The 18,283-nt window shown below is 32.5% G+C and overlaps 1 protein-coding gene across 1 annotated transcript in view; it reads right to left on the bottom strand.

The window, feature by feature from the left end:
- The window catches only part of LOC139516239 (E3 ubiquitin-protein ligase rnf213-alpha-like), a 152,110-nt gene that overhangs the window by 99,772 nt on the left and 34,055 nt on the right, over nucleotides 1–18,283 (bottom strand). Inside the window, exons 19-32 of the mRNA XM_071306268.1 lie at nucleotides 17,033–17,670; nucleotides 15,205–15,358; nucleotides 13,788–14,005; nucleotides 12,603–12,755; nucleotides 11,637–11,834; nucleotides 10,235–10,847; nucleotides 9,579–9,756; nucleotides 5,577–5,713; nucleotides 5,120–5,194; nucleotides 3,171–3,277; nucleotides 2,480–2,621; nucleotides 1,937–2,135; nucleotides 875–1,121; nucleotides 411–557 (exon numbers count right to left, since the gene is read on the bottom strand). Coding sequence (XP_071162369.1) covers nucleotides 411–557; nucleotides 875–1,121; nucleotides 1,937–2,135; nucleotides 2,480–2,621; nucleotides 3,171–3,277; nucleotides 5,120–5,194; nucleotides 5,577–5,713; nucleotides 9,579–9,756; nucleotides 10,235–10,847; nucleotides 11,637–11,834; nucleotides 12,603–12,755; nucleotides 13,788–14,005; nucleotides 15,205–15,358; nucleotides 17,033–17,670 — 3,206 coding nt within the window. The remainder of the gene's footprint in view (nucleotides 1–410; nucleotides 558–874; nucleotides 1,122–1,936; nucleotides 2,136–2,479; nucleotides 2,622–3,170; nucleotides 3,278–5,119; nucleotides 5,195–5,576; nucleotides 5,714–9,578; nucleotides 9,757–10,234; nucleotides 10,848–11,636; nucleotides 11,835–12,602; nucleotides 12,756–13,787; nucleotides 14,006–15,204; nucleotides 15,359–17,032; nucleotides 17,671–18,283) is intronic.

Raw genomic sequence — 18,283 nt, 5'->3', positions numbered from 1 at the left:
CACTGGATAGCCCTATAAATTTTAGTTCTTTACATCTTTGAAATGTCTGCTATCCATCTATTATAAAATTGATTTGATAAATATTATTAAAAGCTGCAGTTATTTGGTTTTAAATAGATGTGTAAAAACGGCGAATATGTGTCCCCCTTTGGCAAAACATTAGGAAATTTCATATAGCCTTTAATCTAACTTTTCAGATGGTTAATTTTTAAAGAAACACGATTTCAAGCTAAGAATTTTTTGCTTTTGGTGTTATGTTCATATAGAAATATCAGTATACTTCAAAAACATAAAGACCTAACCATAAACTGCAGAAAACATGAAAACTTGTGGCGAAAATGAGCACCCCACTGTATCATGTATAAAATGGTACTTAAGCTTTAATGAGCAAGACTGCAGGAGTTGTTAACCTTTGTGTGTGTGTCTTTGACCATCAGAGGTAAGGTTTCAACAATATAGTAATCCATGGCAGACTTCCTCCAAACATAACCTGAAGTGTTTGTCAGGCATCCTAATACAAGGAGCTGGAACAAAAAGACATCCACACCATTCTGTACCTTAAATAAAAGAAAACATCATCAACTTGACAAACAATTTTGTTTAATATCAGACGGATAATGTAAATAGCTGATACAAGAAAAGTTTTGAAAAACACAGATAGGGTACATATTTCAGAAGATTTTAAGTTTGTCATCATCAACTGTCATAACATGTATCTATCAACTTCATTTAATTTATATCATAAAATTGAGAATGGATATGGGGAATATGTCAAAGGGACACCCGGCCAAAGACCAGCTTGTTTTATTTTAAATCAAAATTATTACATGTGCAATATTTTCAAAGCATATACTATTATAACAACTTAACACACCTCATGAGATAAATCAATATGAAATATCCTCGGCCTCAATTCTGTTGGTGTAAGTGTGACCTCAAGAAGAGCTGCCATTATTTCATCAATGTCAATAGATTTATCATGTAAAGGTATAGTTAAATCATGTTGTTGGAATCTCATGCTCCTCCTACTCTGCTTTTGTAGTAGATCACTGACCATTCTTTTTTTGTACAGAGATTTACCAACTCCAGCTCGGCAGGATTTTACAACTCTCACACTCGACCTAAAAATTTAAATGTCACAAGGAGTTGACTTGTTATATCTTAATATTTTTCTCTTATTAAACAAATTATACAAAATTCTATGGTGCTTCCCATCATAACTTATGATTGAGATGATGTTGAAACAGTACTAATCAGTATTGATTCAATGCTAACATAAATCAGAAATGAAAATGACTAAATTTTGCAACAAGAGGACTTAACTTATAAAAATATTACAAAAGACTGTATCAAGTCAAAATCATCACATAACACTAAATAATTACATTTTGACACTTATTTAGGTAGCCATGGTCATTTAACATTGTAACACCATTGTACTAAATATTGTGGACTAATTTCTAATGTTAGGAAAACTTTTATTTCTTTGACAATTCTATTCTTACTTAAACTAGTCAATCTATGAGCTATTGCGTACTAATGATAATCCCGCTATATATATTAAGTTACCAGAAAGTTGATTGGTGATTGATGTCATAATGTATCACACAGTGAATCATGTTCACATGAAGCTTCATTTTAAATTTTGGAAATCCATAGTTAGTAGTTCCTGATATATATGTGACTCAAGATTTCATACATGGATTGCAATTATGTGTAGGAATATACAAGTATCCAGAAAACAAAAAGTTGATAAGCAATGAATTTGAAAATGTATCACACAGAGAAAGGCTTGCTTATGAACACGAAACTTAATACTAAATTACAGGGAGCTTTTATCTGTTAAGTTCCTGAGAAATGTTACCAAAATTTTATGGGATATGGTAACAGACAGATGTTTAAAAAAAAATACATGCAGATGGTCTTTATAACAAACCTTTCAAAATCTACAGAAGATGCTGATGTACTGCCATTGACTGGTGATTCAATTATCAACTTTTTCAACAAGTGCTCCTTTACATTCTGAACATTCACTGCAAACAGCTGTGGTCGTTGATATTTTGTTAAAGCCCTCACAATCACAGACTTATTTTCATTTTCTGCACAACACAGTATTACTAATTTGTATTTTGTATCTGGAATAATGAAATGGTGTAATTATCATTCTTTTTGTTTGGTCATTTTACTATGACAACTAAAGTTAGCATACCATCAAGCATATATGACTACAACAAAATTTCAGGGTTCAAATTTATGTCCCATGATTCAGGTTTAATCATATGATTCTCAATTCATGCAAGAAATATTTGGTTCTCCATCAAGCTTCTGTGAATCAAGCTAAAACCCCAAAATATTAGGTAAACACTCCCCCTACTCCTCCCCAACTTAGAGGGAAAAAAATACCTAAATTTGAAAGACACATTATATGTTTGAATTTCATTCAGAGGTTTTTCATTTAGGATGATGGTTTAAAAATTACCATTGCTTCTTGAGCTTGTCATAAGACTTTGTAGTTTTCTTTCTGCTTTATCAGCGACATCATAGTCTAGCATATCAGCATTAACTAGACAGTAGATTTTATCATTTTCGGCAAAAAGACATCGTCTCCAGAAGATTTCGACCTGAAAAAGTTATTTACAAGTGTGCTACAGAGTAATATGTCCCCAATCAGTGTGTACAGTGGAAAACAGTCACATGGTGTTAATATGTAACAAAAAATATGAAGTCAACTCAGACAACAAGAAACAATCGTACCAGTGAAGGAACTAAAGCTATCAGGAAAACAGTCTTAAAGAGGAGTTGAAATCACAAAGTATCACTGTTTTACAATAATCCATGAAAGGGATGTTTCTTTATCCTTACTGCTACTTTACTAAAGGAAACAAGGTCTTTGGTTGTTACTGTTTATGTCTATGTTGATCCCAGTAAGATCTAAAGTTGTGGAAAATTTATTTATTAACTTGTTAAATTTAATCAATTGATCAATTTTAAGTTTGCAGTAGCATATAGACATTCATATATAACTGAAAACCATATGCTGGCCTCAAATTGTGTTTTTTATGTTTTATATGTTCTCTTCTTATCAAATGATAAATGTTGAAGATACTTAAGTTAAGCATCAAATTTTAAAACAAAAATTATAATCGGAAGAATACAATACAATTTCTTACCACATCTAGCGTCGTGGTTGCAGTACACAGAAGAACTTCATCTGACTGTGGCAGGGGTTTGTCATCTTTATGGTTGTATATTGACAACACTGTATTGTACATTTCACCTAAAATTAGTTTTTTTTAAACTGCATCAATATATTTATAAACTACAAAAAGCTACAGTAATTTAGTTAAGTTTCAAGTATACTGGATTCAATGAGCAAATGAGTTTCCCTAATTTTTGATAATTAAAAACTTAATCTATAACCCTAAGAACAATGAAAATACTATAAAAATTATAAGTATCCTTATTCTAATAGTTTTGTAAGTTAGAAGTTAATCACTCAAGGCAAAAAAATGCTTCCTCATTTAAAACAATGAACAATTTGGTAGAATTTAAAGTAAAATTACCAAAACAAAAAGTAGAAAAATTTACAAAACTCTGGAAGTGAATTCTTTAAACTTAAGAGGCTCTTAAGAGCCTGTGTTGCTCACCTTGGTCTATGTGCATATTAAACAAATTACACGGATGGATTCATGACAAAATTGTGTTTTGGTGATGGTGATTTGTTTGCACATCTTACTTTACTGAACATTCTTGCTACTTACAATTTTTTCTATCTATAATAAACTTGGCCCTTTCGTTACAGAGGAAAATATTTTGTAAAAATTTACAAAAATTTACCAAATTCATGAAAATTGTTAATTAAAAATTGACTATAAAGGGCAATAACTCCTTAAGTGGTCAACTTTGGTCATGTTGACTTATTTGTAGATCTTACTTTGCTTAACATTATTGCTGTTTACAGTTTATCTCTATCTATAATAGTATTTAAGATAATAACAAAAAATGGCAAAATTTCTTTAAAAATTACAAATTGGGGGAAAGCAACCCAACAACCAGTTGTCCAATTCTTAAAATTTCAGAGCAGAAAGATATTGACTTGATAAACAATTTAGCTGCCTGTCAGATTTGCTCTAAATGCTTTGGTTTCAGAGTTATAAGCCAAAATCTATATTTTACCCCTATGTTCCATTTTTAGTCATGGCGGCCATCTTGGTTGGTTGGCCGCGTTACTGCACACATTTTTAAAACAAGATACCCTAATAATCATTGTGGCTAAGTTTGATTAAATTTGGTCCAGTAGTTTCAGAGAAAATTTTTGTAGAAGATTACAAAAATTTACGAAAAATTGGTAAAAAATGACTATAAAGGGCAATAACTCCTTTTAAAAGGGGTTAATTTTGGTCATGTTGACTTAATTGTAAATCTTACTTTGCAAAACATTATTGCTGATTACAGTTTATCTCTATCTATAATAATATTCAAGATGATAACTAAAAACGGCAAAATTTCCTTAAAATTACCAATTCAGGGGCAGCAACCCAACAACCCGTTGTTTGATTCATCTGAAAATTTCAGGGCAGATAGATCTGCACTTGATTAACAATTTTACACATTGTCAGATTTGCTCTAAATGCTTTGGTTTCAGAGTTATAAGCCATTTTCTACATTTTATCCCTATGTTCTATTTTTACCCATGGCGGCCATCTTGGTTGGTTGGCCGGGTCACTGGACACAATTTTTAAACTAAATACCCCAATGATGATTGTGGCGAAGTTTTTAAAATTTGGCCTAGTAGTTTCAGAGGAGAAGATTTTTGTAAAAGTTAACGATGACAGACGACGCCGGACGCCAAGTGATGAGAAAAGCTCACTAAAGGGCCAGGTGAGCTAAAAAGGATAAGACCCTCATACTTAGAGTCATATTTTATTTAGTGTGACCCATAGTCATGCTGAAAGGATGGACAAACATCATACGTCATTGACAGGAATGCACAAATATATTTTCTAAATGAAAGTATTTTTTTACAATTTGATTTAAAAAAAAATAAAAAAGTAAGTCATTGTTACAATCCAGAAATTCTTAATTTATTCATTTTTCAATTTACAATACTCTGTCTTACTTTCTTGAACTATGATGAGATTTGGTTCTCCAAGTTTCAAATATGGTGACATTGTTCTTTCAATGGTCATGGTTTCTGAAAAAGTACAAAGTTACGATGTTGAATTTAGATTCTTTGTTTAAAAAAATCTTCCAAAATTCAATGATCGATCAGCATTTCAATTTATAAATAAATGAGAAGTGAGATACATATTAACTTTACAGACAACAACCAAACCTCACAAAAATGAATGACATCTAGAGGTCAAATAAGTCTATTTCACAAGTTAACCTTTCATTATCTAATGCATTCTGGATATAATTTTCCAAATCATTCACAAGAGCATAATAGACATTAATATAACACAGATATCAAGTCAGTGACATAAAATTATTTTCAATGCATCAATTTTACATTAATGTTTAAAACAAGTCATTGGTTAATTTTTCTAGGCAAATTCTAAGTGTAAAATAATTACCTTGTCTAGAAAATCTTTCTAGAATAAGACATATGTGCTCTATACTAAGGTAGTCAGAAACACTTGAGGAAATGGAATTAAGGAACTTATCCCAAAGTTCTTGTAATGCTGTCTGTAATCTTTTAAAAGCATTTTCTCTGAAAAGCAAACAACTATTTGGTAAGAAAGTTGTAAACTAAATATAGCTAGCTCATACCAAATGAATTTTTTTTTTTAAATCCAGCATTATTAGTGTTCAAAAATCCCTTTTTTCCCCTTAATACAACCTTGAAAATTGAACTTATTTTCTTAAGATTTTCTTTATACATGTATAATTGAGTGATCAATGTACAATAAAAAAAATCAGTCCTGATGTTGTATGTACTTATGTCATGAATTTTGTTTCAGTTCTTTAAATTTAGTTTGCATCAACCAAATGTTATGAAACTTATACACAATCCTTAATACCACAAAACTCAGATTAAGTTCAAATTAGGTTGCCATCACTTCTACATTTCTTGAGTTATGTCCCTTCATAGTGTTATATGTAAGCAGGTTGCATCATATGTGTCCCATAGACATATTCTCCTTTTTTTTTTAAAGTTCACATCATAATGAACAAGTACATAGTAAGTATCAAGGTGATATGACTACCACTCCATGGGAAACTGTGTATGTAAACTTAGGAATCTGATGTTCAGTAGTTGTTGTTTGTTGATGTGGTTCATAAGAGTTTATAATTTTTTATATAGATTAAACCATTGGTTTTCCTGTTAGAATGGTTTTACACTAGTAATTTTTGGGGGCCCTTTATAGCCTGCTGTTCAGAGTAAGCCAAGGCTCTATGTTGAAGTATGTACTTCTTAAATTATTTAAACACCCTTTACCCAATGCTAAAGCCCAAATATGGTTATATCATCAGGTCACATGATTACCGTATAATGTTGAAAAGTTTACCGTAACATGTAAAGAAAGTTTACTGTAACATGTACATTAGCTAAATATAGATAACTGTAACCATGGAAAATCCCACTGAATGGATAATTGAACCTTTTTAGATATCAACAAGATACTTATTTATCCACTGGATAACTTTGATCCGCCGGTTCGCTCTGAAATGCCGGTTAAATCTCAACCACTGGTTAACTCAACCGCCGGTTAAACAAACCGCCAGTTAAATATGAACTGCTGGATAACTTAACCGCCGGTTAACTCAACCGCCGGTTACCATATCTATATAAATAGGGTGCAAACATTAATCCATCATTCTGCCTCTGATGAAGGTCCTTTTCGGACCGAAACCGGTCAGGCTATAAAACATCACCAGGCGCTGTTAATTATGTGTATTGGTATATATACTATATTTTTATGCTTTTACATTTTTCTCACTGATACACATAGTTAATATGGCTTCTACTAACGAAAGCTCCATTTGGAGCTAATGTGTTTAGAGACTACTTATGTCAGTACACCTTTCCTATATTGCCTATTGATTTTTCACTGACATAGGAGCTCTAAGCGTAAGCCTAGCGATTACCTGAAATTGATGTATATATGTAATACCTACATTACAAACTTAAGGTGTTGAAAACTTTTTAACACTGAGGATTAATATTCGTCTACCTTTGATCCTAAAAGGAGTACTAAAGGCTTAAATGAAGCATTCTCAATAAGAACCCCCCCCCCTAACCAAATTTTGTTTGGTTAGGGGGGGTAATAGTTTTGACTTGATGTTTTGGCGTATCACAAGCTAAAACGTCAAGACTGCATGACTACCATGAAATACTATTATTAAACTTGATATTTAGGTGTATCATAAGCCAAAGATCAAGACTGCATGACAACCATGAATTACTATTTCAGGACTTGATATTCAGGTGTATCATAAGCCTGAGATCAAGACTGCATGACTGCTAGGAAGTACTATTTCAAGACTTGATATTTAGGTGTATCATAAGCCAAATATCAAGATCACATGACTACCATGACATACTATTCCAAGACTTGATATTTAGGTGTATCATAAGCCAAAGATCAAGACTAAATGATTACCATGTACTTCTTAAATTATTTAAACACCCTTTACCCAATGCTAAAGCCCAAATATGGTTATATCATCAGGTCACATGATTACCGTATAATGTTGAAAAGTTTACCGTAACATGTAAAGAAAATATACTGTAACATGTACATTAGCTAAATATAGATAACTGTGACCATGGAAAATCCCACTGAATGGATAATTGAACCTTTTTAGATATCAACAAGATACTTATTTATCCACTGGATAACTTTGATCCGCCGGTTCGCTCTGAAATGCCGGTTAAATCTCAACCACTGGTTAACTCAACCGCCGGTTAAACAAACCGCCAGTTAAATCTGAACTGCTGGATAACTTAACCGCCGGTTAACTCAACCGCCGGTTACCATATCTATATAAATAGGGTGCAAACATTAATCCATCATTCTGCCTCTGATGAAGGTCCTTTTCGGACCGAAACCGGTCAGGCTATAAAACATCACCAGGCGCTGTTAATTATGTGTATTGGTATATATACTATATTTTTATGCTTTTACATTTTTCTCACTGATACACATAGTTAATATGGCTTCTACTAACGAAAGCTCCATTTGGAGCTAATGTGTTTAGAGACTACTTATGTCAGTACACCTTTCCTATATTGCCTATTGATTTTTCACTGACATAGGAGCTCTAAGCGTAAGCCTAGCGATTACCTGAAATTGATGTATATATGTAATACCTACATTACAAACTTAAGGTGTTGAAAACTTTTTAACACTGAGGATTAATATTCGTCTACCTTTGATCCTAAAAGGAGTACTAAAGGCTTAAATGAAGCATTCTCAATAAGAACCCCCCCCCCCTAACCAAATTTTGTTTGGTTAGGGGGGTAATAGTTTTGACTTGATGTTTTGGCGTATCACAAGCTAAAACGTCAAGACTGCATGACTACCATGAAATACTATTATTAAACTTGATATTTAGGTGTATCATAAGCCAAAGATCAAGACTGCATGACAACCATGAATTACTATTTCAGGACTTGATATTCAGGTGTATCATAAGCCTGAGATCAAGACTGCATGACTGCTAGGAAGTACTATTTCAAGACTTGATATTTAGGTGTATCATAAGCCAAATATCAAGATCACATGACTACCATGACATACTATTCCAAGACTTGATATTTAGGTGTATCATAAGCCAAAGATCAAGACTAAATGATTACCATGTACTTCTTAAATTATTTAAACACCCTTTACCCAATGCTAAAGCCCAAATATGGTTATATCATCAGGTCACATGATTACCGTATAATGTTGAAAAGTTTACCGTAACATGTAAAGAAAATTTACTGTAACATGTACATTAGCTAAATATAAATAACTGTAACCGTGGAAAATCCCACTGAATGGATAATTGAACCTTCTTAAATATCAACAAGATACTTATTTATCCACTGGATAACTTTGATCCGCCGGTTCGCTCTGAAATGCCGGTTAAATCTCAACCACTGGTTAACTCAACCGCCGGTTAAACAAACCGCCAGTTAAATCTGAACTGCTGGATAACTTAACCGCCGGTTACCATATCTATATAAATAGGGTGCAAACATTAATCCATCATTCTGCCTCTGATGAAGGTCCTTTTCGGACCGAAACCAGTCAGGCTATAAAACATCACCAGGCGCTGTTAATTATGTGTATTGGTATATATTCTATATTTTTATGCTTTTACATTTTTCTCACTGATACACATAGTTAATAGGGCTTCTACTAACGAAAGCTCCATTTGGAGCTAATGTGTTTAGAGACTACTTATGTCAGTACACCTTTCCTATATTGCCTCTATGTTGAAGTACTTTGACCTATAATGGTTTATACTTTTACAAATTGTGACTTGGATGAAGAGTTGTCTCATTGAAACTCATACCACATCTTCTTATATCTATTTGAGTGTAGCCAACTTATCAACTCTAAAAGAATTAATCTAAGCCTTACTCTTGTTCCATAGTAAGTTGTTGTACTAAGTTTGCTGTCATGGATGCCCTAGATTCACTTGTGTGTATCCATCCCGAATATGGTAAGTCCTCTGGAACTTGGTCACCAGGTTGCACCATAATCTTCTCTTCTGTCACTTTCTTGTAATCAGCTTCATGTTCATCACACCATAACAGAGCTGTGAAATATGAAAATTTATGAACCTCATGCTAAGAAACATTTGATACAGGTTTATGTTGTGACTTCTAGTATGAGTTTTATTTAATTTTTAAACTTCACGTGACAATATATCAAGAACATTGTCCAAAAGTTTTTATTTGAAGGTATTTTTATTATTCTTGTCTTTCTCTAGTGCCATGATTTGTAAAAAGCAGGACTACTGGCCATCCTTTTATGCTGCCCTTTTTGAAGGGAAAGAGATGGTCATGCTTTGGGATTTAATGTTGTTATTTTGTTTTATTTTAGTATGATTTAATCTTGATTTTTTTCAAATTTCTGAATAACCTAATCTCTTTAATTCACATGAGGGTTTTGTGTTCAGGACAGACTGGTTAAAAATATTACTTTGATAAATATTTAAAACATAGGTCACAATTTTATTATACGATGTTAAGATAAATTTATTCATATTCTTTTGTTAAGTAAGATGTTCCAACCTTCTTCAATATCAGTGCAGTGTTTCAAAGCTTCTCTAGCTAGCTCTTCTGGGAAATCATTTTCAATTATCTCCTTATAAAGTTCTTCTGCATCTTCATCTAATTCATCTTCATCTTGGGTTTCTGGTTCAGTTTTATTTTGGTCTTCGTCAGCAGAGGATTCCTTCATAATGACATCATGCTTGGCCATGGACAATGCTATCATCAGATCATTCTCTGTACAATCATGTTTAACAGCTGACAGCATTGGATATATAAGAACTGATGGATCTTGTTCCAAACCCAATTTTACAAGTTCTTGTTGGAGTATAACAATCTGATCAATTGAAAAATAATTCAGCAAATAGTACTGTTCCCTCTTCTCATTGATGTAACTCAGCCATTTCTTGTGACAATTTTCAAGGAACTCTGCTATCTTTGGTATTATGTATGCAACATCATCAGCATTTCCCTTCAATGTTTGCATTTCTCTCCCCTGACCAAAGTTTATAAATACACAAACTGGTCTCTTTTTGTCACATAGGAAAGTTGCATTCCAGCTTGTAAAGAGAACACATCCATCTGAAACCAGCTTTGTGTATATATTTCCAAGTCTTACCACTGAATCCAAAATCTGAAAGAAAATATATCTTAGTTTTATTATAGATTAATGAAACTTAAAACCAGTAATTCAAACCTATATATTAGAACTTGTAATAATCTCAAATCAAGGGATAAAACATGATATATATATATATTGTTTTATTAAAGTGCAGCCTGATATAACATTATAATACAAATATGAAACATATTTTATGCCAGCCAGCCTTCATAGGCTTATGATGCACTGTACTTCTAAAATTCCCATAGTTATCTGTTATAATTATCAAATATCAATTTAAATGTACAATAAATAAGTAGTTAATTTTTTCTCATTAATGTTTGTATTCTTATATCAGAAATGTAAGTGATAAATTTTGACACTATTTTAACACCGGCACTTAGTAAAAATTTAAATTTATCCATGTCAGACATGTTATCAAAATTACAGTTATCATGGTTATATCTCTGTTGACAGTCCATACACATGCGATTTCTCTGTAACGAATAGGTAGGACAATGTAATAAAAAGTGTTTTTCGTCTTCTACGCTTTCAGTTCTGCAAACTTTACAAAGTTGTCTATCAGCTGGGACTCCCTGGTAACGCCCTTTATCGATTTCAAGGGGGAAAACACCACATCTGAGTCTTGCAATTGCTGATCTTGCATGGCTTGAAATGCCTGATTTTAGGTAAGCATAAGAAACACAACTTGTGTTAATGCTTTTGATCATTTCAATCATGAGACATACCAATTTTCTTCCTGATTTAACATGCAAAAATATAGCTCCCCAAATATGTGATATAAAATGACAATTCACATACCATAGTAAACCTTTCCACTTCATCATTTCCTTTCTCTGCTTTCCCAGCAACTAACATCAATCTTGATTGCAGATCTTGTAGTTCTCCATAGTTGTACTTAGTCTTCTCTAGTATGTCAAGTCCTCTCTTCTGTATGTCTGATTCTTCATTTTCATTAGTCTCTTGGTTCACAGACAAATCTAGTACATCTGTTAGTAGCTTTTTAGAAGAAATAGTTGATTCAATTTTGATAATCACAAATATTAAATAAGTACAAACATTAAAATTAGAAAGATCATACCATATATAGGGAACATGTGTACTAAGTTTCAAGTTGATTGGACTTCAACTTCATCAAAAACTACCTTGACCAAAAACTTTAACCTGAAACTCGCACTTTTATTTCCTATGTTCAATGGACTGTGAAATTGGGGTCAAAAGTCTAATTTGGCTGTAAAATTAGAAAGATCATATCATAAGGAACATGTGTACTAAGTTTGAAGTTGATTGGACTTCAGCTTCATCAAAAACTGCCTTGACCAAAAACTTTAACCTGAAGCGGGACGAACGGACACACAGACGAACGAAGGAACAGACGAACGAACAAACAGACGGACACACAGACCAGAAAACATAATGCCCCTCTACTATTATAGGTGGGGCATAAAAAATACCTGCATTTTTATGTTGTTTTTTAAATGCAAAATTGAAAAACAAAATTTCTGGTCTACCAACAGTACTATTAGTTGCATGTGTTGCTGAAAAACAAAACAAACAGAGAATAGACAAGATTTATTGATTGATTATTTGGTATTTTATGCCACTTTTAAAACTATTGTGCTTTTTTCATGGCAGTCAGTTTTTGTTGGTGGAGGAAGTCAGAGTGCCCTCAGGGTACCACAACATTTGGTAGGAAAAATGACAATCTATGTTATGTGTAAATAGATATATATGTACTTGGGGCTCCTGTTAAGCACAAAATCTTACAAGTTTCTTCGTTGATGTGTCAGCTCCAGGATATCCAACTACATAAACACCTCCAGCATTTATTGCTTCAGCTTGGCACAATGAGTTTACTTCAACTGAACCATGGGATTTTTTCACAGATTTTAGCCAGTCTAAATTTTTATAAGTTCCATGCTGAAATATTCCAAATTGTTTCATTTTTTTAATACAAAACAATGCATAAGTTATTTTTCATATCAATCATTCAAAATGTATCAAAAACGCATTATCATTTTTCAAATAAATAAATAGCTAATTAATTCATTTCCTGTAAATACTAAGAAATATCAAGGTAAGAGAACTTGACATATCACATGAAAGGTTATTGCTCTTTTTTTTTTTTTTAAGAATTAGGCCTAAAAATCTTGAGAGATAAAAGTCTGAAAACAATAAAATTTTAAGAAATTATACCTCCATGCAGTCTATGACTTTTTAACAATGTTTAAAAATTGAACAAGAGTGCACAGGCTGAAATGCCCCCCTTCTTTACTAACCATTGCTTTTATGTTGATAGTCCTAAATATAAAGCTTTACTACAACTATCACATAAACTTAACATGATCAAAGAAAAAGATATAGTATCTAAGAAACAAACTCAACCAGGAAAACTTAAGATTGACCAATTAACCATGCAAATTGGGTCAAGGTTAGATGATAATTACCAGGCAGACATATATACTTTCAATCATTCCATACATCAAATATATTTGACCTACTGCTAAAAGTATCTGAGATATGGACTTGACCACAAAAAAACTTAACCTTGTTCATGAAGGATCCAGGTCCAATTAAGCTTTTAAGAAGTTTGTTAACGTCCCCATGCTGGTGGATCACTATCCCTATGTTGAACAGAAGTCATCGGCTCAACAAAAATATGGAAAGTAATATAAAACTTGAGTTATCACAAAACAATTTATTGCTTATATGTGTTAATTATTTTTTTTTAAACAAATCCCACAAATCTGAACACTTAGAATATCAGAAAGAACTGTGTGGCCATGCAGCCAATTTTTAACAATGGGTTAAATGAAAAGTGATGAACACTTGGTAGATGAGTCAATAAATAGGCAAGGGTAACTGCAATGAATATATTTCATCATAGATGTTTAATGATGACAATAGCATCTATTATCAAAGTGCTTGGTGACCTTACAAACAAATGTTTACCAATTTATCTGGGAGTTTCGAATCTGCAGACAACACTCTCCATACTTGTTTACATTTTTCAAGAAATTCATTATCATCACAATTTTCATCAAAGTTGAAAATCAGTGGACCATATCCTGTAGAGGCAGAATGTAAAGAGTGTACTAGGTCCACGGCCACGTCTCCTTCTCCTGCAGAATTCATTGCTAAATCTACTAACACTTGCAGCTCTTTGATACCTAAAACAAATATAACTGTAAATTTAACATACCAGTATTTATATTTAAATGTAAATGGTTAGTTTAAACCAAGTAAATTTAATGTAATTTTGATAATGCAAATATTGAAATTAAAATATCAATACTGTAACAATGTAAGTTTATGCACTTATTCAAGGTCAATGAACCATGATTGAAGGTACATGGCTGAACAATCTTCATGGAAATGAGATATGCCAATGTTAAAAAAAACTGCATACCAAATACCATTGACTTAATTTCGTGAATCTTTCCCTTTAAACAAACCTAAATACAAACATTAACTTGTAAATAATGTAAAAGTTTCAAGGTCAATGAACGATGATGAGCAGGTGGGGCTTAATAATCTCCATGGAAATAAGACTTGGATATGCCAATAAATTTGCATACCAAATATCATTGACTTAACATTAGCAGTTCATCTTATATTGATCTTATCACAAACTAAGCAAATGTTTTAAAGTCAAAAGACCATAAATACGGGGACGCAACCAAATATTTCCCATGGAAATGAGATGTGCTTATGCTTATACAACTGAATACTAATTAACATTAGGCCTACCACTATTGGTTCCCCTTGAACTGACCTATTCCAGAGTTTAAATATTCATGCTAATATTTTACGTTCAATTATAATTTTACATAGATTTATACTTTTCTTAATTTTTGAAGACATAGACATTATCCAGATGAAACAAACAGTTTGCTTCATACAGCTTTAATTTATTTCCACCTAGGGTAGCTGTAGCAGCAATATTTTCCAATCTTGCTTCAAAATCAAACTAAATTTCAAGAGTTTTTTTATCAAAAGGATATGTTAATTATTTAAAATGACCAATGAGGAAACCATGCCACTTATATTATCACACTTCACATTTCCATTTACAGAAAATTTCAAAATTTCAAAACCTCTAATATGACATTACCATTTGTATTTTGTGAAAGTTCACATCCTTATGGTTGAACTATAAATACTAAGAATTATTTGATGTAATTACATTACTACAACCTCATAGTAAAGTTCCTTAAACCAAATCTTTTCCCGATTTAAATACGGGACAAAATGGTAGATTTTAGGATGATACAGGAGGCACAGATCCCAAAACATTATACGCTACTTTCATAGGCAGGGAATAAAAATCTTTTATATACTGTAATATTGCGTCTAAAATGATACTTACTACGCATTGATTCTCTCAGCCACAAGATGAGATTTTTACAATCAGCAAACATTATCAAACATTTAGCCTTTTCATTATTGACATCATTAAGGATAGAACAAGTTTTCAACAGAGATTCATCCATTGTCTTCATTTTTGTATCTGCATTACCGGTCTGTAAAGAGAACATTTTTTTTTTTTTTTGGGTTACAATTTAGATGGAGTGAAACTGAGGAATTATATATGCTTCTGTGTTTGCTTTTTATTTTTTAAAGTTAAAAAGATCAATATCTCTGCAATTAGGTTAACTGAATATGCATAATTGCCACTAAAAAATCATTAAAGGGGTAAAAATACTGAAATTCAAGATGATTAAAAAAATTTCACAGACTTTTGAAAGCTCTTTATTCAAAAATGGGTCATACTATTATCATTAGCAACTGAAATCTAGATAATTAAAAGGCTGCTATTTTATATACAGAATATCAATGTGACATAATAACACAAAAGTTATTACAAGAGTGCACACACAGAAATGTCTCGCCTTCTTTACTAATCATTGATATTATGTTGATAGTCCTAAATCTAAAGCTTTATTACGACTGTCACATAGACTTAACATGAACCATGAAAATGAGGTCAAGGTCAGTTGAACCATATGCCAGGCAGACATGTACAGCTAACAATGCTTCCATACAACAAATATAGTTGACCTATTGCTTATAGTTTAAGAAAATAGACCAAAACACAAAAACTTAACACTGAGCAATGAACCTTGAAAACCAGGTCAAGGTAAAAAAAAACCTGCAAGACTGACATATAGATCATAAAATATTTCCATACACAAAATATAGTTGACCTATGACATATAGTATTAGATAAAAAGACCAAAACTCAAAAACTTAACTTTGACCACTGAACCATGAAAATGAGGTCAAGGTCAGATGACGTCTGCCCGCTAGACATGTACACCTTACAATCATTCCATACAACAAATATAGTAAACCTATTGCATAAAGTATGAAAAACAGACCAAAACACAAAAACTTAACTATAACCACTGAACCATGAAAATGAGGTCAAGGTCAGATGACATCTGCCAGCTAGACATGTACACCTTACAATCATTCCATACAACAAATATAGTAGACCTATTGCATAAAGTATGAGAAAAACAGACCGAAACACAAAAACTTAACTATAACCACTGAACCATGAAAATGAGGTCAAGGTCAGATGACACCTGCCAGTTGGACATGTATACCTTACAGTCCTTCCATACACTGAATATACTAGACCTATTGCTTATAGTATCTGAGATATGGACTTGACCACCAAAACTTAACCTTGTTCACTGATCCATGAAATGAGGTTGAGGTCAAGTGAAAAATGTCTGACGGTCATGAGGACCTTGCAAGGTACGCACATACTAAATATAGTTATCCTATTACTTACAGTAAGAGAGAATTTAACATTGCAAAAAATCTGAACTTTTTTTTCAAGTGGTCACTGAACCATGAAAATGAGGTCAAGGACAATGGACATGTGACTGACGGAAACTTCGTAACATGAGGCATCTATATACAAAATATGAAGCATCCAGGTCTTCCACCTTCTAAAATATATAGCTTTTAAGAAGTGAGCTAACACCGCCGCCGTAGCCGCCGTAGCCGCCGCCGCCGGATCACTATCCCTATGTCGAGCTTTCTGCAACAAAAGTTGCAGGCTCGACAAAAATCAAGTTAAACATAAAGATGCTTGAAATGAAATGTTCCTTTAAATGTCAACATGTAAGAATATCAGATATTCAATAATCTTTCCTAAAAGCTCTGTCATATACCATACTCACCAATTCAATAATTTCCTCTATCTGTTCAAAATTGCCTTTCAAATCATAAACTCTTACTATTTTCATGATTGCTTCAGCTCCGTTTGAACAGTTGCAAATAGTACTATACTGTTCAAACTGGTGAATTCTCTGGTCTATCCAATTAAAAAAGTTTCCACCACTATGTTTCTTCAATTCCTTTGTTAATCTTTCTAAATTTTCGGTCTGGAAGTGTCTTTTAAATTCTGAAAAATGAAGTTCTCCTTTTTCCAACTCTGCACATTTATCTGTCCAGTACTTTTTTGTAGGCTCCCAAACTTCCTTCAAAATTTCATCTACAGATAGTTTTTTCTCCTTATGCTTTTCCAAAAGTTGTCCTCTGTTGTCTAAAAGCTGAGTGAAAGAATCACCATCCACAGTATATTCCCTTAGTTCTTTCATGCTATCTATATGGTAACGATTTAAGCCAAAAGCCGTAACATTTGGACAGTAGTTATCTAACATGGGAATATCCCTACTTTCAGTTGTCTGAATATATATACCAGGTAAGGAAACATTTTGAACTGCAACAACTTTTACTTCTGCACAAATCTGTTTCATGTTAACCATCTTTAAATCTTCAAAGCTTTTAATCTTTTCTGACAAATGATCTGTGTTTCCTATCAAAAAAAAGTTTAAGCAATCTAATATATGTGTAAAATAAATTGATTTTTTTTCTTCTCTAATCATTGTTAGAGCTGAGTATTACAAGTAAAACAATGTATTTAAACCAGAAAACTATGTTTAAGTATACTGAGAAAGTTTGTTAGTGCATTATATCTTGGAATCTTTAGTGAAATCATTTTAGTTGAAAAGTAATGGTTATGCTGTGTTTCCATTTGTTATTTGTTAATGGTATTGTTGGACCGCTCAAGGATTGTGATCAAAGCTGTAAACATGATTTTGTGAAAAAAAAGTCAGTAAAAAGTTAGCTGGTTCAACAATTTGAACCTTTCCCAAAGCAAAAAAAAAATCAGTGTCTAGTTGATAAAGTCAATGCTAGGGATATCACATGTCTTCTGCAAAGTCTGTGACAGTTGACCAGGGTTGCCTGAATGGCATTCAATTCTTAATAAGAAATCCTTCAAAGCTACTAAAGAACATGTTTAGGACCTCCATGATTCCATTTTAGGATATCATGAAATGTTTCAATAATAGAGGTACTGAAATATTTTCTGACCTGCTTAAATACAGCTATGGCTGTCCACATAGCAAAAGTAATATCCCTCTTAA

This window comes from Mytilus edulis, chromosome 1, assembly GCF_963676685.1.
Source record: "Mytilus edulis chromosome 1, xbMytEdul2.2, whole genome shotgun sequence".
In the NCBI taxonomy this organism is placed as follows: domain Eukaryota; kingdom Metazoa; phylum Mollusca; class Bivalvia; order Mytilida; family Mytilidae; genus Mytilus; species Mytilus edulis.
Note: the sequence above shows the minus strand (reverse complement) of the source record. Positions and strands in the feature narration are given on the sequence as shown.